Consider the following 22,937-nt stretch of genomic DNA (forward strand, 5'->3'; position numbering starts at 1 on the left):
TTAGTTATAGCAAAAATGCAAACAATATGAAAGTACAAAGAAGAAAGTTACCGCTAGGTTTGCATTTCAATTGTGCCATTTAAAGGTTGAGTGAGGCAACCTCTCTGAATCTCAGTTTTATCATGTGTAGAGTGAATATGACAATAATGCCTTTTTGAGTTGATGCGGGAATTAAGAGAAGATGTATTTGAAATGTTCTGCATGGTGTCTAGCATATAGCAAGCATCAAAACTGGTTGCAGAAGTAGTTATTATTATCTTTTTGTTACCTGACTTTAAGGGCTATTGCTATAAACTACTAACATGAGTACTTTAAAAAGATATCAAATATAGTGTTCTTTTCTAAGTTCTTAGTTATTCTCAGGTATCTGAGATAGAATTGTGGGCTTTCCTTGAAATAAACTAAATCAGCACTGATATATACTGCGAAAATTCCTAGGTTGAACTGTAATCCTTTAATTAAAAAGTCTCTGGGTAAGTGGAAATCTAGGGAGAACTATTGTTCCTAAATGATGTTTGGTGATCAATGCTCCAAAGAATTGGATTAATATTTTTACAGAATATTGTTGTAGTCGGTAACTATATTTCTATTTCCAGGCATTTTTAGATGAATTCACTAAATGGTCAAGAGGAAATCCTGACAAGGACAGGATTCTCATGGCTGGAGATGGCCAAGGTCTGGCAAAGTTGTTCTGCTGAGGAAATTACTTCCCTCTGCTTCGTACCTCTTCAGTGGTAGCTTAAGGCCAACAGAAGGAGACAAAGCTAATTCACATGAGGAACAAATCAGTGATGGAGAGGGTATTAGAGCATGTGTTAGAGCATGTTCTGTTGTCTGAGCACACAAAGAATACATCACACAGACCCTGTGCTGTGCACCCCAGCAAACTCTAAGCCTAGGGTGGGTGTTGGTCCGGTGAGGCCAAAGAAAAGAGACACCAACTGAGACATAGCTTTACTGGGGAAACTTATGTACAGGGAGTCCGGGAGTGGCTGACGGGATAAAGGCTCTGCTGCTGGGATCTATATGCAGCAAGTTTTCATATCACAGCAACTTACCCTAGCAACTATCAGTGGCCCTTCCCCTCCTTGTGTGGCCAGCATTTCCAAGGAGATCAAGGCCTGACACTTGGACACTCTTCATTATAAGAGGACATTCAGGGTTGGCCAACCCCCCACAACCAGCCCCTGGCCTTGAACACTGAACAATATGCTCTTCTGCACATTCTGCCTGATGGGAATGTAGAGGGAGGACAGGATCTCTACATATTCAAGATAGTGATTAACAGGGCCATTCAGGGGATGCTTGCACAAACCAGCTATCCAGCATGTACCATAAGGATACGAACCAAATCCCTGGTAATGAGGCCAGGGTTTCTAAGGTATGATAATTAAAGATAACTGAAGATGGAGGAACAAGACAGAGGCCAGGGTTGGGACTGGCGACCGCTCCGTGGCTTCCTTGATCATCCCTGTGTGCTGCTTCACCCGCGGCAAAATCCTCACACCAAGTGGGAGGCCTACCTGGGGCTGCTGCGGGCATAGTACACTGAGGGGGATGCCCTGGATGTGCTGGCCTGAAGCACTGCTCTTGCCTCTACGTGCTGTTGGCGCACATGTATGTGATAAGAGGCCGTGCCCCTGGAGAAGTGAATGTGCTGGAGCCTGCCCTGCCTAGAGTTCATTCCACTGAGGTGTGGGTAGCTGGGAGCAGGACCTGCCCACAGCCTCCTGGGCCTGTGTCCTCCCACTCTGAAGGACTCATCCAGTAAAGGCCTTTGAAGAACCACACACATGCATACATAACTAAAATACGTACGACACCCTAAACTTCACTGATTGCTTTCATATATTTTTTTAAAGTTTTCTTATGTTTATTTATTTATTTTGAGAGAGAGAGACGAGTGGGGAGAGGGGCAGAGAGAGAGAGAGAGAGAGATTGAGAATCCCAAGCAGGTTCTGCGCTGTCAGCACAGAGCCAGATGTGGGGCTTGATCTCACAAACCGTGAGATCATGACCTGAGCTGAAATCAGGAGTCAAAGGCTTAGCCAACTCAGCCACCCGGTGCCCCTTCATATATATTATTTAATCTACACAATGGCTGCCTGGGCAGGTGGTTCTGTTGCCACGGTGTCATATTGAAGGGGAGACCTGAAGAGCTTAAGGGATGAGTATAAATGGCGCAGCTAAGTTGTAAAGCCTCAGAGTGTAGAGTGGACGGTGATGTGCCAACACAGTCAAGGTAATTTCCTCCAAGCAGCCTCGATATGGCTACCCCAGGGAGATGTGAGGCAACAGGAAAAGCTCATGTTTGGAGATAGTGAGCTGTTGTTGAACATGAGACAAATGACCTAGCCACTGAGACCATTTCCATTTCTATAAAATGGCAATAAAAGAATCATTGGAGGTACACACTTTCAGTCACGAGATGAATAAATTCTTGAGACCGGATATGTAGCATGGGACTAAGGTTAGTAATAATGTTTCATACTCTTTTAAATCAATTTTTTTTAAGTTTATTTATTTTGAGAAACAGAGAGAGCAAGTGAGGGAGGGGCAGACAGGGAGAGAGAGAGAATCCCAAGCAGGCTCTGTGCTGACAGCATGGAGCCTGATGTAGGGCTTGGACTCATGAACGGGGAGATCATGACCTGAGCCAAAACCAAGAGTTGGCCACTTAACAGGACCACCCAGGCGCCCCTAATGTTTCATATTTTTGAAGTTTACTAAGAGAGTAGATCTCAGGTGTTCTCACCTCTCCCGCATGCATGTGCACACACTCACCCACACACACAAAGTGTGAGGCGATGGGTATGTTACCAGCTCAGTTGGATAATCATCTCACAATGTATGTGAATGTCAAAACGTCACATTGTACACATTAAATACCTACAATTTTTATTTGTCAATCATACTTCAAAAAAGCTGAAAAAAAGTCCCCAAGAGGTGTAGGGATGACACGAGGGAGCATTTTGCCCTCTATCCTTCCTCTTGCCTTTCTTATAATGTTACAGCAACTTTTGCAGACTGGCAGATGGACCAATCGGATTTTTCTGCCTCATCCTATTTAACTCAGAAAATGATACTCCTACTGCTACAAAACATTATTTTCTAATTTCCTCAAAACAAACAAACAAACAAACAAACAAACAAACAAAAAACCCAGCAGCTTAACAGGCTGGGAGGCATGTTACTGTTTGGGTTTATATAGGAGAAAGAAAGAGGACTGGGAAGAGAATAAGGCCCCATTCTTTTTGTTCTTTCTCCAGCCACTCTTTCATTTGCTTGCTTTCTTTTCAGGAATCTTCAAGACTGTCTCCAACCCTGGGTTCACAGCATATGAAATGAAAATTGGTGCAGTTACTTTCCAGATTGCTACTGGAGATATTACCAAAGAAAAGGCAGATGTGATTGTAAACTCAACAACAAGGACATTTAATCTGAAATCAGGTATTTTATTTAAGCAATGTAGTTGACTGTAACTATTAAGATGACTCACGTCTGGGAGGGAAATTGTGGCTAATGTTGCCTCAGTAGATGGAGCATATAGCAGAACATAGGTAAGCCCTGGAATTAGAAAGACCTGGGTTTGAATCCCTACTATGCCTCTTACCATTGTGTGGCCTTGGAAATATCATTTAATCTCTCTGAGCCTCAGTTTCTCTGCCTGTCAGATGTTGATTTCCCACAGGAGGATTAGACAGGGTGTAACCATGTAAAGGTGAGGTGTAACTGACATGTCAGATTTAGTCTCTGTTAGCTCTTGTCCCCACTTTAGCCCTATCAAAATGCCACACTTCTAATTTAGTAAGTTGAAGTTCTATTTTTATTTTCCCTTTTTAAGAAAGTTTTATTTATTTTTTAATTTTTTTTAATGTTTATTTCTGAGACAGAGAGAGACAGGGTGCAAGCAGGGGGTGAGGGTATAGTGAGAGAGGGAGACACAGAATCTGAAACAGGCTTCAGGCTCTGAGCTGTCAGCACAGAGCCCGACGCGGGGCTTGAACTCACGAACTGTGAGATCATGACCTGAGCCAAAGTCAGATGCTTAACCGACTGAGCCACCCAGGTGCCCCTTTTATTTCTCTTTTTATGTAACTCAGTGGGCACTCATATCTCACCTCTTGTAACTCTTCCCTTCTCTATGTCACACTGATCCAGAAATGAAACTCAGCCTTTTCTTGATTTTTCCTGGAATATCTGACCACCTCCATTGATGTAACACCTCTGAGCATGCCCTCTCCACGTCTATTTGTTTATAACTTACATACATATAAGCTTATGTTAATATATTTTTAATACAAAGCATTAAATTTGAGATTAAAAGGGTAAGATAATACATAAATAGAAATAGAAGTTTAAACATTTTCGAAACTGCAAAATATCATGGAACTTACTATGTGGAAGTGAATATGTAGAATATCCATCCAATGTATTGGTCATTCAAAATGCAGACATAAAGAACATTCAGTTATGTGAAACATGGTAAATTGAACATATGCATTTGTTCCTGCTTCCTTGGAAAATTCTATTGAAGCAACAGTAAAGGAGGGGCGCCTGGGTGGCTCAGTAGGTTGAACGTCCGACTCTTGATTTTGGCTCAGGTCATGATCTCACAGTTTGTGGGACTGGACGCCATGTTGGGCTCTATGCTGACAGTGAGGAGCCTGCTTGGGACATTCTCATTCTCTTTTCTCTCTCTCTCTCTCTCTCTCAAAATAAATAAATATAAACTTTAAAAAAAGCATCAGTAAAGGAAACAAAAGGGCATAAACCCACAAGGAAAGGGAGAGTCAGAGGGAGACCAATAATGAACAAGAGACAACAATGTACTTTTAGAATATGAGAAGCAGAGTGGTGAAAGCTTAGCATCAGCAGGAGAGAATGGTAGACCCTAGAGACATAAGAGTTGGAGGCAGCAGGTACCTGGGAAGGCACAGGACAAGTAAAGACATGAAAACAGAATTGATGCAATTCTGGGGTGCCTGGGTGGCTCAGTCAGATGGACGTCTGACTTCAGCTCAGGTCACGATATCACGGTTTGTGGGTTTGAGCCCCGCATCGGGCTCGGTGCTAACAGCTCAGAACCTGGAGCCTGCTTCCGATTCTGTGTCTCCTTCTCTCTCTGTCCCTCCCCCACTTGTACTCTGTCTCTCTCTGTCTCTCAAAAATAAATAAATGTAAAAAAAACAAAATTAAAAAAAAAAAGAATTGGTGCAATTCTGTATGAGTAGCACTCACATCCTTCATTCTATCCTCCATCCATCCGATGCACCAGTAACTTCCCTTGCTCTTCCTTGGCCAGAGATGGGAGGTTTATTCTCTGGAGAAACAGAACCAGAGAGATTCTGGACTTAGAGCAGGACGCACAGGTGAGATGAAAGGGGGAGCTGGATAGTATTCAAGTGAAAGTTTCTGTACTGAACCGTGAGTGCCCAGCCCCTGTCCTTGTGGGGCTCCCAGAACAGCACACCGGCTTCTGCCCTCCAAGACATGAGATCGGCGGAGCCTTCTGGGGAGAAACCAGCTGCCTTAAAGCCTAGTATTTACTTCCTGCTTACCTTACACTAAAGCCTACTAGTCAGCAAGCGTCGTTTACATGGTCCTCCCAAACTCACTCTTAAACATCTTAAAATGGACTGGTGAAGATCATCTGACATTTGAAGAACACCTCCATTATTGCAAAGTCAGAGACCCACACATATTAAGAAAAAAGGAATTTTTAAAAAAGAGACAATTCATAATGCACACACAGAATCAAAGAGACACAGTAGATAGAGGATAGAAGATAGATCGTTAAAATGATAAAATAACTGATAATTATTCAATGATTTCTGTGTGCCAGATTCCATGCTAAGCATTTTGTATGCATTGCCTCTTTTAATGTTCAAATAACTCTGTGAGGGAAGTACTGTGCTAGCCTCTGTATAACTGGTGAGAAAGTGACTAGTCACATATTAGCTGGTAAATGGTGGAGGCAACTCTAACAGTCTGTCAAAATGAATAGTCTGTGTTTTCAGCCATTCAACTCGGCTGTCATTAGTGGTGACCAAAGCGGTGAAGCCACAACCTTGACTGGAAGATTCACTGGCCTGAAGGCAGCTGCCTACCTGTGAAAAACAAAGCTAAACAAAACAAAAAATTAAAACCAAAAAGCTTATGCAAAATGCTCAGTTTTATTTTGGTTTTGAGATCCATGCTTCCCATTAGCATCAGAACTTTCATTTTTATATTTTTCAATTTTATCAGATAGTAAGGGTAGAATGCAAACAATTTCACATAACCGCAGAACTATCCCTGTACAAATGGAGCCTGTAAAGCTGCAGACACAGGAGACTGTCGGCTGTTGGGCAGCGCCATCATGCTGCAGCTCAGATTGTTTATTGATCAGCTACTGAATGAAGGTTGCTATTGAAAAGGTGGGTTTTTCTGTGGGGGGTATCCATGAATTACACACCAAGGGGCGAGCTGAATAAAAGTCTAAGGTACAAAAGCTACAGTCTTGTATTGGATTTTAACTAATGCTTTTTACCACTAACATGTCTTATTTAGGGGTGTCAAAAGCAGTTTTGGAAGGTGCCGGACCAGCTGTGGAAAGTGAATGTGCTGTACGAGGTATGGTCACATGTTACTTTTGGCTACAATCTACTGCAAATTAGAGGGCTGAGTACTCTAATAGGACCTACGGGAGGAGTGTTGAGTGCTTTGGAAAAAGGTCGATTCCCTGGGAGAGCAGATACAGGTGGTGTAACTGTGGCCGTGTGGAAGACGTCCTTTCTCCCACCATCTCACCTGTCTCTTCCTGACTATTAAAAAGAACTGGGTCCCAATGGTCCAGGCTCAACCATTTACTGAGGGCTCCTGGGCATGCCATCTAATCTGTCAGAGCTTTGTTTCTCTCGTCTGTAAGATGACTCTACTAAGGAGGGGTATGGTAATGGCCGGCTCACACGTGGTTGTGAGGATCAGGACAATGAGTGTGAAAAGTTACGTAAACTATAAGTGCTGTATAAATTATCTTTCAGTTTTCCCAACCCTGTTCTACTTCCTATAGCGCCACATCTACTTGCTGTGAAGAAATGTGGAACCTGGGTGGGTCTGAGGTGTTTTCTGACCCCAACCAATTCTCCAATTCTAACACTATGTACCTGTAGAGTTAGCATTGGATCCCTCAGGGTAAAGGGCTCAGTTCCACAAGACTCCCCCACTTCAGACACCAGTCGCCAGTCCTAGGGGCTACCTGTACTTCTCACTCATCCTCTATAAATTCACGCATTCACAAAACCCTCTTCTCAGGTCTGGCGGTACCCTAGAATGACTCATAGAACTCAAGAAAACACTATTTTTTTTTTTTTTTTACATTTACCAGTTTATTATAAAAGATACAACTCAGGAACAGCCAAATGGAAGAGATGCAAAGGGGAAAGTATTATGGGAAGGGACGCAGAGCTTCCCTGCCCTCTCCAGATGCACCACCCTCCCGGTACCCAGATGTGTTTATCAACCCGGAAATTCCCCAATCCTGTTTTTTTAGCAGTTTTTATGGAGGTTTCGTTATGTGGTCACAATTAATTAAATCATTGTGTTTTTGATGGAGGTCTGCAAAGGTCAGAGGGTGGGACTCTGACCATGGCTTGGTCTTTCTGAAGACCAGCCCCCATTCTGAAGCTATCTAGCCTCACAACCCTCAAGAGTCCTTTCATTTGCTTACAAAAGACTTATTACTCAGGAGATTCCAAAGTGTTCAAGGAACTCTGAGCCAAGAACCATGAACAAAGATCAAATATTTGTTTTTTTTATTATACCACAGTGGGGAACCTGTAAAAGTGATGCTAAACTATTTATCCTTCAAAGTCAGGACTCATGTCTTGCCAAGGAGACTATCAGCTACGAGCATGATTTTAAAAAGTCACAAGGTCTCGTGTTTGACAAACAGTCCCACAACTGACTTGCTTTTGTGCCTCAAAGTTCTATCTTGATAGCTCTCCTCTGATTAAGACGTTTTCTCTGGAATGAATGTATTCCTGGAGAGGGGTCAGAGGAAGGGAATATTGACCACTAACATGAGGATGTTAGCAGGAATTTGTGGGTTGGAAAAGCTAGCTGTACCTTGGAAGGCAGAAGCAGAGAATGAAGCAGGGTATCGAACAAGCTGGAAACCGAGGCTGCCTGGGATGGGACAGCCATTGGGACACCCGAGGGGCAGCAGCGAGTGCCTGGGCAGGGTGGGGTGGGCCCACTCTCCTCCTCCTGTATTTGCCAGAGGCCCGCCTTCCTCAGGTACTTACTCATGCCTTAAAACAAGCTCTGGTGATTTCCATGTGTTCAAGAGCTCTCAGGGTGGAGAGAGAGGGAGGAGTTTTCATCCATTCACACCTCCACACCAATGAATACATTGCTTTTGTCTCCTAGAAAAATTAATCTAGCTAAATGAGCACATAAATTGCTCTTCTGGACAGCAGCTTGGGGGCTAAGAGCTCTGGACACTGACTGCTTAGGTTCAAATCCCAGGCAACCTTTGCTATGGACCTTACTTCTCTGAGCCTCTGTTTAACCTGTGAAATGGAGAAAACAGTACCCACCTGATAGCCTTGTTTTGAGGACTGAGTGGATTAATGCAGGTACAGTGCTTTTGAAAAGCACCCCAAATATCAACAATATCGTTGTTGAGTAAAATAATCCTGCACATCAGTCAGAATGGCTAAAGTTAACTCAGGCAACAACAGATGTTGGCGAGAATGCAGAGAAAGGGGAACTCTTTTGCGCTGCTGGTGGGAATACAAACTGGTGCAGCCACTCTGGAAACCAGTATGGAGGTTTCTCAAGAAATTAAAACTAGAACTACCCTACGACCCAGCAATTGCACTACTGGGTATTTATCCAAAGGAGACAGGTGTGCTGTTTTGAAGGGACACATGCACTCCAATATTTATAGCAGTGCTATCAACAATAGCCAAAGTATGGAAAGAGCCCAAATGTCCATCAACGGATGAATGGATAAAGAAGATGTGGTGTGTGTGTGTGTGTGTGTGTGTGTGTGTGTGTGTGTGTGTATATATATATAATGGAGTATTATTCAGTAATCAGAAAAAAAAAGAAATATTGCCATTTGCAACAATGTGGATGGAACTGGAGGTTATTATGCTAAGCGAAATTAGTCAGAAAAAGACAAGTTTCATATGACTTCACACATATGAGGAATTTGAGATACTAAACAGATGAACATAAGGGAAGAGAAGCAAAAATAATATAAAACAGGGCTGGGGACAAAACATAAAAGACTCTTAAATACAGAGAACAAACTGAGGGTTGCTGGAGGGGTTGTGGGTGGGGGATGGGCTAAATGGGTAAGGGGCATTAAGGAAGACACTTGTTGGGATGAGCACTGGGCGTTATACACAGGGGATGAATCACTGGAATCTACGGGAAATCATTATTGCACTATATGTTAACTAACTTGGATGTAAATTTAAGACTAAAAATAAATTTAAAAATAATAATAATAAGGGGGGAGGAGGGGAAGAATCCTGATTGTAAAGAAAATGAGCCTGTCACAGTCCCAGTGAGGGCAACTAGCTAGATGGAGGGAGGCTGGACTTGGTCAGGAATCATCACGGCTTTTCTGAGTTCAGCTGTTTTCATTTCTCAGTGGTCATCGTGTTGCTTCTTGTACGTAATGTGCTATGTGTTTCCTTCTTTCTTTTGTTCCAGCTGTACAGCCTCACAGAGATTTTATAATTACACAAGGTGGATACTTAATGTGCAAGATAATAATTCATGTTCTTGGGGAAAATGATGTCAGAAAAACGGTTTCCACTGTTCTGGAAGAGTGTGAGCAGAGGAAGTACACTTCTGTTGCCTTTCCAGCCATCGGAACAGGTTTGCAGCCTCTCATCACTCAGAGATTCTGAATAATCCAGATTCCTTTAGACTTAGGCTCACTGTTTATGAACTCCATGCTGAGTCCAGGCAGTGATAGTGATATTTAACCAGAGTAGGCAAACTTTCAGACCCTGAGGGCCATCTATGGGGCCTATGCCTCTCTCATACATATTTGTCCTTACTTGTATGTTCCCTAAGTATCTTTCCATGTTTGGTCCTTAACTTCATGGTTTTCTTATTGTTCATTTTTTTTTCCTTTGGGGGATTTATTTGTTCTTATTATATCAGTTGCCTTTTCTGCACTGACTCTCAGATCAGCGTTTCTCCTTCTCCCAGATCTCCTCTGGGAGATTTCTGTTACCGGAAACTTTATATCAGAATCCAGATTCAACATCATCATCATCTCTTGCAAACAGCCACTTTTCTTGAGTTGCATCATTTCCTGGTTTCCTCCTGCAGGGGTGCCATGATGCCCCCAGCTGTTCTGTACCCTGCTTCTTTGTGCCCCCAGACCGCACAGTCAGGACATTCTACTAAATCTTCCAGGGGTTGTTCTGTTTCAGCCTTCCTGTTTATTTCCAAAGCCTTAATACCTCCCCCATCGGGTTTACAGCAGCATCTCTCACTGGCTCCTCATTGGCACATTCACTAGATTGCAATGCTCTTTCCCAGGCCCACTGCAAATTCCTAGGGATAAAATCAGTGAATAGGATGCAGTCGCCATCCTTTAAGCAACAAGTTCAGGTCCGTCCTGCTCACAGTTTTGAGGAACACTTTCCTCCCCCATCTCTATCATAGCATACAGTAATTTCTTCTCAGTTGAAGGTGATGCTAATGACCCACCCCATGATTCATTCGTGCCCAATTACACAGGTTATTTATTTAAAAAATTTTTAACATTTATTTATTTTTGAGAGAGAGAGAGAGAGAGAGAAAGAGAGAGAGAGAGAGGCAGAGAGCAAAAGAGACACAGAATCCTAGGCAGGCTCCAGGCTCTGAGCTGTCAGCACAGAGCCTGACGTGGGGCTTGGACTCATGGACTGTGAGATCATGACCTGAGCTGAAGTCGGAAGCTTAACTGACCCAGCCACCCAGATGCCCCTACACAGGCTTTTTAAAATGGACTGAGAGGGCCCTAATGAAGCCATCACATGGTTATATGTTTTAGTAAAGCTTCAGAAGTAAGGCATTTTAACCACTGTGGGTTAGGATCACTGTTTCTTCCCACTTTGACTCCTCAGACTTTTCCTGGCACTGGGCATTGGAGAGGCTGCAAGCATTTTTGGAATATAGTTAAGGAAAGTTGACTTGAGAATATGATTTTCAACATTTTAAAATTTATACTTTGTTGTGATTTCTTTTTTTTTTTAGTCTAAATATTCACTTATATGCATAATTTTGTATTTTTATTTTGTTTTCCAAGATGTATAAGTTTCAAATCCTACAAAACCTGGACCCACCCCTGACTCCTAGTTTTCCCATCTTGCAGATAAGAACTTAAAGTATTAAAGCACAAGGTCATATAGCTAGTGAGCAGTGTAACTAGGTTCAAATCCAGGAAATCTGGTCTTTACATTGCAACCATTACATTTTTTTTTATGTTATGTGGGTTTTGTTACCATTTTGCCCTTTATTACTATATTCTTAGCTGCCACATCCTTATGTCTCTTAGCTATTACCTTCTATTATCATCCCAATTTTACAGATGAGCAAACTGAAGTTTGGAGGTGTTGTGGGCTGAGTTATGTTCCCCTGGCCAAATTCATATGTTGAAGCCTTAACCTCTGTACCTCAGAATCTGACTGTATTTGGAGATAGGGTCTTTCAAGAGGTAATTAAGTTAAAGTGAGGTCATCAGGGTTCTCCCTCATCCAATACGACTCGTGTCCTTGTTAGGAGATTAGAGCACCCATAGGTACAGAGAGAAGACCACGTGAAGACATAGGGAGAAGACCACCATCTACAAGCCTCAGAGAGAAGCCTCAGAGAAACCAATCTTTCCAGCACCTTGGTATCAGACTTCTAGCCTCCAGAATTGTGAGAAAATACATTTCTGTTGCTTAAGCCACCAGTCATGGCAATTTGTTATGGCATCCGTAGCAAACTAATGTAAGAGGGATCAAATGACTTCCACAAGATCACACAGCTAATCAGTGGAGAACCAGGGCATAAACCCAGATCTTCTGCACCCAAATCACCTGTTCCTTTCTCTGTACTTCCAAAGCCCTTTAGTCAGAGACCACCAGGAGCACGCACTGTAAAGAACCACACAGCATCTCACCAAGGGGTTGTTAAGGAATCATTGAGGGATGTGAGCTTGTGTTGGGTGACTTTCTGGCAGTCTAGGGTAAGTGGGCTTTTGCTCTGGATTGGATACTTGAAGAAAGCAGACATAGTTCTATGACTGGGTATCTTACCTGGAACAGGAGAAAGTGTGGCTGAAGCCATGATTATAAATGAGGCAGCACTTGCTCATATTAGTCAAGATGGAGAGTGTTTGGCCATTTTTGTGATTTGGCTGGTGTTCATGTTTTTATCTGTGGTCAGACATGATTATTCAGCGGTGGTTTTTGACTTGACTCATCACAGCCACAGAGTGGTTACATTTGATGCTGTTCTATGAAGTTGTTTGAGTTCAGCCAGAGAACGCCAACACCCAGCTATGAGCGCCAGATCTGTTCTGGCTGTTAGGGGCTGTGTTCTTTCTTGGCACCAAAAACTGCATCTGCCAAATATTATCACTTGACTAACACCAGCTAAAGCTTCTTTTTGTCATCTAAAATTTTTTTCTTTTTCAGGCAACGCCAGAAAAAACCCAGTCATAGTTGCTGATGACATGATCAGTGCTATTGTAGACTTCGCCTGGAAACATTCCACCCCATCATTAAAAAAAGTTAAAGTTGTCATCTTTCTGTCTGAACTGCTAAATGTATTCTATGACAACATGAAAAAGAGAGAAAATTCTGCATCACCCGTCTTTCAGTCCACATTCTTCGAGAATGCATGTAAGATGTTCTTCTTTAAAAAGATCATGTGGTTCTCTCTCATATCACTTAGCAGATGTTTAGATATTAATGCTCAGTGTTTTATCAGTTTTAGGATTTTACAGACAGCCTCCTATAATATGTGGGGAAAGTGCACGAACTATGGAACGCAGCCTCCTGTCAGCTGATTATTCTTCTGTGGGGCAAAATTACTCCTGGGGAAACAGGAATAGCAAAGGAACAGGAAGAGGATAGAAGTGAGAAAGCAGGAAGAGGAGGATAGGCTTTGAAAATCCTAGCTAGTTGTCTCATTATATACTTATTGATTAGTGTTACTCTCAGTGTCCCTTGTAGCTGTGAACAAGTGGACCAATACTGGTTTATTGATTATCCACCACCAGACAAGTTAGCCTGGGAATAGAAGCAGATGCAAGAAGAGAGTGGTCAGGGTCATTTGGTTGTGCTACTTCATGAGCAGGCAGATTCCCAGCTGCTTCTCTGTAAGGTGTGTGTGTATGCATTATGCTTAAGCATCTGTGTTGACCTGCCCCTCTGTCCCCCATTTTGTGGCTTCTGTACTGCCTAGAAAAACAGCCTCCTCTTGCGATCACTGTTTTTGTTTATTTGGAGCACTCACTCATAGAGCACTGTGAGTTTCACTAGTGATGAAATGTACCTGTCATCAGGAGCCTCCCTAAACTGGAAATTGTTGTCTGACAGTACCAGTAGGAATTTCAGTGCTCTCTACACCTATTTTTTTTTTAATTTTTAAATGTTTATTTATTTTTGAGAGAGAGACAGAGCACTAGTGGGGGAGGGGCAGAGACAGAGAGGGAGACACAGAATCTGAAACAGGCTCCAGGCTCTGAGCTGTCAGCACAGATCCCAATGCGGGGCTCGAACTTGGGAACTGGAAACGGTGAGATCATGACTTGAGCCAAAGTCGGACACTTAACCGACTGAGCCGCCCAGGCACCCCTACACCTATTTTCTGACAACTGTTCTTCTCAATGTGCCTCCACATACAGCATATGTAAGAGTTACACACACACACACACACACACACACACACACACGCATGCACTAAACAGAAATGAAAATAATAGTTGGATCTGTTAATACTCTTATAATAGCAAATAATAGAAAATCCAATTTAAACTGGCTTATGCAAAAAAATGGAATTAATTGGCTGACATGACTATAAAGTTGACTCATACCTGGCTTCAGGTCCAGTTTGATCCAGGTGCTCATATTATATAATCTAGACCCTGACTTTCTTCATCTCTCAGTCTCTTGTCAGCTGTGTTGTCTTTAGGCTTAGGTTTCACATGGTGAAAGATGGCTGCTAGCAGCTTCAGGCTCATATCCCTATATGGTCAGGTCCAACAGGAAAGAGTATATCCTGTGGCAATATATACTTATCATCAGGAACATGATGCCTGGGAACAGAGGTGTTCACATATAGCTGAAATTCTGATTGAATCAGCTTAGGTAATGATTGCAGCGAGGGAACTGGAATTACACTAATTAGCAATACAGAGTCTATATGCTCTATACTTGAACTGAAAGGGATCACTCTCCGAAGCAATGGGGAAGGGTTGTTCACCAAAGGAAATTCAGGATGCTTTTATCAGAAGAAGGGGAAAAGGCTGCTGGATAGTTAAAAATTATAATACCTACTAGAGTATCTAGGGATTTATAAATTAACATGCCCCCCACTTTGGTCTTTGTAGAGGAAAATTTGTACTTAAATACAAGAGCAATAAGTCATTATCAGTAAAGTAAAAAATTAAGAGAAACTGGTTCATCCATTCCCTGCTTACACCGAGAATTTAAATTGACTTATGAAATTTACAAAATAGACACGAAAGTTAAAGAGACAAGCAAATAAAAGCTAACTAAAATGAGTAGACCAGTGACCCTATGGCACTTGGAGCAAAAACAAACAACAAAACTGCCTTACATAATCTTCGTTGTAGATGAAAGTAATAATGCAGATAAAATGTCAGATAAAAGGAAGTTTGTTGGCAGACACACAAACTTGAATTTTAGTAAGAATTTATCATGTGGATTTCTTTAAAAAAGAACTTACAGAGGACAACTTTGAGTTGCATTTGAGCCGATGGTCCACAATTGCTTTTCCAATGCACATTAAAGCTTTGATTGATTCAGAGAGCTTTTACTGAGCACCAGCTGAATATCAGACACTAGAGACATGGACTTGAGAGTCGTGTAAGTAGGTGGGAGTTGAAGCCATTGAGTGTGGACTGGATTATCCATGGAGGCTGTGAAGGTGGAGAGAGTAAAGGCTGAAAGCAGAGCCAGGATTCTTGGTGTATAATTCCACCTCCACCTGTGGAGAGGAAACTGAGGCAGGGTGCACAAGGAGAGGTGCAGGGGGGCATTTATCCCAAACATCAGGAATGGGAAAGTAGAGTGACATTTATCTTTTAAAAGAGATTTATAGGAAAAGCACTTGGGAAAGTGACTGGTGCATGGTAAACACCTAAAGAAAAAGAGCCATCATGTTGTTTCCCATGAAGCACTGGGCTGCAAGTCAATAGAACACAATTCTGTTCCTTCTTTGGAGGGAGGCCTTCCATGTAACAATGGATGTGTGAATATTCAGCCTTCCTGGGACTAGGTTTTCTCATCTCTAAATTGTCCAACCACAGTCATCTTTTGTCCACAGAGTAAGGTAGCACGGTTTGGTGTGGTTTAAGTGTGTGACTTAAGCTGTAGCTCTCCATAAGCTTTACTCCCTCTTTAATATACCTCTGGGATGTAGGAAAGATCAAGATTAATTGTTTTTTTTAGAATAATAACCATGTTAATAAAGGACTTGGCATTCCCTAAAAGTGCTTTCACACCCTTCATTATGTTTTAAATTTGAAACAATCCCATGAGGTGATAGAGCAGATTGTATCAGTTCCATTTTGCAAAAGAGAGCATGAAAATTCACTCAGAAGTGGTATTACTTGTTCCATGTCTTATGGCTGGTCACAGGTTGAGGCTGATCAGGTCTTCTGATTCCAAGCACTGGTATTTTCTGCTCTGCAAACTCATGACATGAAAGAAGAGAGAGCCCAAAGAAAAACTTTACTTCCCAGGCTTGCTTGCTGTATTCAGAGAAAAGAATGTAGCAGGTCCAAGAGGACTCTAAGACCTAGGACTAGACATGATGAGGCCAAAAGATCTGGAGGGAGTGGACACTGGGAGAAAGGAAAGAATTTAATTTGCAGAAACAACACACTCTGTTGCTTAAGTATTTAAAGCAGAATTTGAAAAGAGCTTCTAGATTAGGGTTTGATGTTTCCTTTTGTCATCAGAACTTCATTCCCTGGATGGACTCGCTAAACAGGAAGAGAGTTCCTGGATTATTATATCTTTCACTAACAATGAGCAAATTCTGGCTTTGTTTGTAAGGAGAAATCCTTTGGTCTTTATCTGTGGTATTGTGCCATTTTCTGGCATTTTATTCTCTACTACAGTCTGTCCATATTTCTATTCATCAAGCCATCTCAGCAACTTGGTGTGTAGCCTCAATGTGTTAGAAGGTTCCGGAAGCCATTGGAAAGCAAAGGAAAATTTTGAGCATCATCATCTTATATGAAAGCTTTCACTTAGAATTTCCACTGTTTTCTTTATATAGTGCTTTCTCTATTTCGTGTAGAAGATAGGGTACAAAACAATGTGTTTTAAATAACTTTGGCAAGGTACATGTTTCAAAAGAAAAATAATAAAGGACCACGCTAAATAAACTGATAAATATGAAGACATCAATAAATCGGGTTTCATGTTTATAATCAGTTTCTTATGGAATTAATTGCACAGCGCTGTCTAGGAAAATTATAATTTCAAGCTATAGTGAACCTAAGTTTACCTAAATATTTTAGCTAGGCATTAATATATGTCATGTTAGTGTCAGAACCATTCATTTCATCTGTGTTTGACAAATTGAGGATGATAAAAGAAGCAACGATGAAATGTGTAGCTTTTTGTTTTGTTTTGTTTTGTTTTTTCTCAAAGACCAGGATTAGATGAATGAGAAAAAAGAGCATAGGAAGTGCCCTGATTTTCAATGGTCCCTGGAAATGGATATTGTGTTTTCACCAAATGTTAACTTTCCAGATAATATTCCTGAACACTGGACTGACATGAATCAGCAGCTGTCCTGTGTGATCGAACTACAACCCGGACAGTCAGAATACGACACCGTAAAGGACAAGTTCTCTGAGACTTGTCTTTCCTACAAAATAGAGAAGGTAATATTGTGCCTAAAAAATTACTTCCTTCAAATATTGAAGAACTAACATCAAAGATATCTTTTTAAAATAACACTCTTCCTTCCTTTATGCCTTACTAGATTTATTTTAATTTGACTCACTCAAGCTCCTAGACTTCAAATCTCATGGTTCCTTCCTTAGCAGTAATGAAGAAGATTCCCAAAAGCGACATATATATGTTTGGATCCTTTCACTTAACAATTTACAAACAAACTCACTCAACCTGATTGAACAAGAAGAAATGTATTTGAAATTAATGGAAAGTCCAGAAGTAGGATGGTCTTTGGAACAGTTGAATCCAGTGACTCAGTGATGTCTTGGATCCAGTTTCTCTGGCTTTGTCACCTTCATCCGAAGGCTGGACTCCCTTCATAATTGTGGGATGGCTGCTGGTGGCAATCAGGGGGTCTCTATGTCCTCCATTCACATACCATGGAAGGGATACAGCCACTGGATAAGAGTCCCAGGCTTTGTGTTGAATGTACCACTACAGCTAGTCTGTGTTGGGAGAGTGCTATGTGCTGACTGGCTTATACCTGGGCTATCAGATGCCATCATTGTGTGATCCCATCATGAGATTATCCAGATCGGTTAAACCCAATTAGGCTGCACCTGGGAGCTGTAAGTGAGGCCATCTCCACCCAATCAGGAGTTGCTGTACAATGGGAATGAAGTGGAATGGATGTTCAGATTCTCACGACATCCACTGTGCTGCATAAAAATTTTAGCCAGTACAGGAATTTATTAGGTCATTATCATACCATGTATGTCAGAGCAGGGTATGGAAATTGATATTTCCATCCTAGTCATTTAAAAGTCTAGCTGCTACTTCCATACAGCAGCGTACTTAACCATATTATAGCACTTAAGAAATTGTGCTTTCATAAGCTTTCACATGCCTGACTGCTCCATTAGACAGTGGGCTTCTTAAGGTAGGATCGCACGGTAGCTAGCATATTGTAGGACACAGTACCTACTAAATGAACTTAATTCCTGAGAAAGAAAGAGAATCAAAAGAGGGAGACTGTTGCAGAAAGGAGAGAATTTAAAGGAAGAGATGCTTCATTGATGTTAAAAGATGTTGAGAGTACAAGAACCTCGTTCAATTGTGTTTACCCAATATCTCCAACTTTCTTGGCTCTTATCCTTCTATCATATCCATTTTGAAACACCTCAACTTTGGATTAATTCCATAGCCTACTTTCTCTCCTGCTGCCCCTGGATAAAATCATTATTAATTCATGGTCCCCAACCTCTGCAGCACTGTCCGGGTGCCTGAAATTTTTATTGCTTCCTCCAGTCAACTCCCTCACGCATTCTCCATTGCAAAATTTCAACATCTCCTTGAGGTCTTCATCTGTCTCAAAAAAAACTTTCCCTCCTGCTTTTATTACTTGGCTTCTCCTCAACATCTGCTACAGGTTACCACTCCATTCTTCTTATTTATGTATTTGTTTTTAATTATTTACTGAAATTGAGGAATAACTGAAATATATTAGTTTCAAGTATATAACATGATTTGATATTTGTATATATTGCAAAATGATTACTACAATAAGTCTAGTTACCATCCATCATTATACATAGTTATGAAAATTTTTTTTCTTGTGATGAGGACTTTTCAGATCTACTCTCTTAGCAACTTTCAAATATGCAATTCAGTATTATTAACATAGTCACCATTCTGAGCATTTCATCCCCATACTTATTTCTTTTATAACTAGAAATTTGTAAATTTCGGCCCTCTTCACTCATGTTGTCTATCCCCCCAGCCCCTGCCTCTGCCAACCATCAATCTATTTTCTGTATCTGTGAGCTTTGGTTTGTTTTTTGTGGGTTTTGTTTGTTTTAGATTCCACATGTAAGTGAAACCATATGGTATTTGTCTTTCTCTGTCTGACTTATTTCACCTAGCATAATGCCCTCAAGGTCTATGGCAAGATTTCATGCTTTTTAATGGCTGAATAGTATTCCTATTCCTATAGTATGAATTCCTATAGTATGAATTCCTATAGTATGAATATAGGAATCCTATATTCCTATAGTATGAATATATATATATATATATATATGTATATATATATATATATAGTATACTCCTATATATAGAATATACATATATAATGGAATTATATATATAATAGAATTATATACATATATATATAATGGAATGCTATTATGGAAAAAATATATATATATATCACATCTTCATTATCCATTCATCTATCAATGGACACTTAGGTTGATCCCATATCTTGACTGTTGTGAATAATGCTGAAGTGAACATGAGGGTGCACTCGATTCTTCTTGAACTCTCTTCTTTTGTTTCTAGAACATCATTCTTTCAGATTTCCTCCCTCTCCCTAGACCTAGATTATCTGGATCCTTTTCTTATGCTTTCATACTCCATGTGTATTCTCCTAACCCATCCCTTATCACTCTGGGAGGTAGTGATTTTTTTTTCTTGTGTTTCTCTCCCACTAGACTGAGGGCAGAGATCCAACAGTGCTTGATCCATAGTAGATGTTCAATAGATGATTACTGAATGTATGTTAATAAGTTCATTTTCTAGAAGGAAATAGAACCGTAGGGAATGATATTTTTAAAAAATTTTCAAGAAAGACAAAATTTCAAGGAGGGGATGATTTATGGTTTGAAATGTTATTGAAGGTCTAGAAAGAAATAGTCATTAGATTAGGCAGTTATGAGGTCATTTGTGACCATAATCAGAGCAATACAAGAAAACTGTTACTGGAAGAAGCCAATGGAATGGGTTTAGAGATCAGAGGGCGTTAAGGAAATCATTACTTGACAAATTTTTGAGTAGGAATTTGAATGTTAGTAAATCTCCAGGAATTCCAGGTAAACATTTTTATGTAAGTTATAAGTTCTGTTATATAAAGTAGATAATAATCAGCACTATTACAAAGTATAGGTACTCTTAACCTAGCCTTTTTCTAAAGGTGGAAAGCTACCTATTCTCTGAATTTGCTGTTTATTTGCATTTTATTTTTCTTTTCCTTCTCATTTCCTTCCTCCAGTCCTCCTGCTTCTCCTCCAAATTGCTTTTTTAAAAATCCACAACAAACACAATATACTGAGCTCTAAAGTCATTTTCAAAATGTTTTGCTTTTTTGTCATTTGCAGATAGAGAGGATACAGAATATATGGCTCTGGAAGAGCTACCAGATAAAGAAAAAGCATATGGACATCAAGAATGGCCATACAGATAATGAGAGAGTCCTATATCATGGGACAGCTGCAGACTCAGTGCCATATGTCAATCAGCATGGCTTCAATCGCAGTTATGCTGGGAAGAACGGTAAGGAAGTGAGTAATCTGGCCAACCAGAATGAGGTGAATGATAGTTCTAGCGTTGACTATTCACACCCAAGCAGTGTAGAACCATATATGGCAGCCATATTGTCATTGTCAGGATAAGGCTCATTGTGTGTCACCAGAAAGGAGGATGGCAACCTTCTGAGGATAGATGGAGTAAATTTTAGAAATGATGAAAAGTGGTTTTGGTGGGCAAGAACTACATTAAAAATTTTTTGTGTCAGGTTTGGGCTTGGTTCTACATACTGTGATAATTTTATGTTCTGAGAAAGGCTTTTGTGTTTCTCTTTACAGCTGCAGCCTATGGAAAGGGAACTTATTTTGCTATTGATGCCAGTTATTCTGCTAATGATAAGTACTCCAGACCAGACAGCAATGGGAGAAAGCATATTTATGTTGTGCGAGTACTTACCGGAGTCTACACACTTGGATATGCAGGATTAGTTACCCCTCCATCAAAGAATCCTCACAATCCCACAGATCTGTTTGACTCTGTCACAGACAATGTACAACATCCAAGCCTATTTGTGGTGTTCTCTGATAATCAGGCTTACCCAGAATATCTCATAACTTTCAGGTGTTGAAAAATAGGGGTTGGTTTTTTTTTTTTTAATCTCAAAGAGATGATTTAGTCGTCTATTCATAAAAACAATTTATAGGGGTTTTGTCTTTGCCTTTGGCCTGTTTTTATAGATAAAAATCTGTCAGGTGCTAAAATGCTGAAAACAGCCTTTTAAAAATGCTCTATTGAAATTTGTAGCATACCTCTCTTCAGAGCACATTGACGGGTGGAAGCTAAGAAATGTAGATGACACAATTATAGCTACAGCTATTTACAGACAGCAAGTCTGTAGGAAAACAAAGAGCACATTACTTTTTTCTAGCAGAGAAGACATAAGATGAATCACTTTAAAACCAAGCTGTTGTCCTTACAGAACATGTTAAGACATCAAACTGTGTTGAGCTCAACTGTACTATTAAATGAATAGGCTGCTGTTGTGCATCTGTAATAACTGTGAATTTTGCCTCCTTAAGAATACTTATTAGCAATAGCTCAGCTTTTAATGACAGAATCAAAGAGTATTACCTCAAATCTGTTGTGGAACAAATCAGGCAAAAATGTGTTGTACCATTATCTAATGCTACATAACAAATTACTACAAAATTTAGTGGCTTTTTGGGTAAGGAATTCAGGCATGGCTTAGCTGGGTCATTCTAACTTAGGGTCTCTTGACTCAGGAAGTTGAGTCAAGATGTTGGCAGGGGATCTGAAGGCTTGACTGGGGCTGGAAGATCTGCTTCTATGGTGAATCTCTCAAATAGCTAGACAGCTTTTGCTGGTTGTTGGCAGGAGTCCTCTCCTCTCTAGACTGCTTGCAGCTGGCTTACTCTACAGTCAGCAATTCAGGAGAGAGAAAAGAAGAAGCCATGATACCTTTTATGATCTAGCCTCTGAAGTCATACTCCATCTTTTCTACAGTAACCTATTGGTTACATAGATCAGCTCATTCAGTGTAAGAGGGAATTACTCAAGGGTATGGACACCAGTAGGCAGGGATCATTGGGGACCATCTTAGAGGCTGGATAAATGAGTGAATGACTAATACTTTGATAAAATGTTAGCAGTGAAAAGGACTCTAGAGGCCATCTAGGCCCACTGTCCTCTCATCTTTCTCTCTCACCTTCTCCTACTCCCAGGGCCAAAAGGCCTTTAGCCTCTGCTTGACTGCTTCTAACACTCCACATCTTAAGGATATTCCATTTGAGACAGTTCTAATTATTGGAAAACTCTTGTTTACATTGAATTGATATCTGTTCTTTTGAATCTATTGCCTGCTAATCACTGTTCCACCTTCTGGAGGACGCAGTACATATCTCATTCTTTTTTACAGATGGTGGCCCTTCAGATTCATCTCTTCCTTCTATTGGAGTTAGGCAAATTCTTGAAATGTTTAGCAGCTTATTTATCCTGAAGCATCATTTTTTAAGAGTTGAAGACTTTTAAGATGGGTTTATATCATAAATAAGCACATGCACATTAAAAAGAGTGGCGTATAAAGAAAACAGCACTCTTCACCATACTCTATCACCCATAACTGCAACATTCAGAGGAAACCACTGCCAACGTTCTTATGCATTCCCTTCTAGTTTCTTCTACATCCACCTTCAACAAAGTCAAAATCACACTTTATTCAATTACTTAATTATACAATATTGCATCTACCTTTTTTCATTTAACATTGTATTACTCTCATGTTATTAATTTTTACTATAAACATAATCTTAATCGCCAAGTTATTCCACTATATATTTTCCTTCTATGTATATATAATTATAAAGTCTTAAAATGTCATAGTCTTCCCTTATAGTTTAATAATCCAGTTTTTCTTTTGTAATATATCTGTATTATTTCCCCCATGTCATTAAATATCTTACATATAATTTT

At 40.5% G+C, this 22,937-nt stretch overlaps 1 protein-coding gene across 1 annotated transcript; it reads left to right on the forward strand.

The window, feature by feature from the left end:
• Window positions 1–22,937, forward strand: PARP15 (poly(ADP-ribose) polymerase family member 15). Its single transcript, XM_040484694.1, is given in 9 exon segments — window positions 1–579; window positions 582–675; window positions 3,301–3,450; window positions 6,553–6,615; window positions 9,712–9,879; window positions 12,681–12,887; window positions 16,998–17,131; window positions 20,300–20,474; window positions 20,786–22,937. Coding segments are annotated over 9 exon segments (1,335 nt in total). The 5' UTR covers window positions 1–525; the 3' UTR covers window positions 21,076–22,937.

Source organism: Herpailurus yagouaroundi, unplaced genomic scaffold (genome assembly GCF_014898765.1).
Source record: "Herpailurus yagouaroundi ecotype Mexico unplaced genomic scaffold, PumYag 162, whole genome shotgun sequence".
In the NCBI taxonomy this organism is placed as follows: Eukaryota; Metazoa; Chordata; class Mammalia; order Carnivora; family Felidae; genus Herpailurus; species Herpailurus yagouaroundi.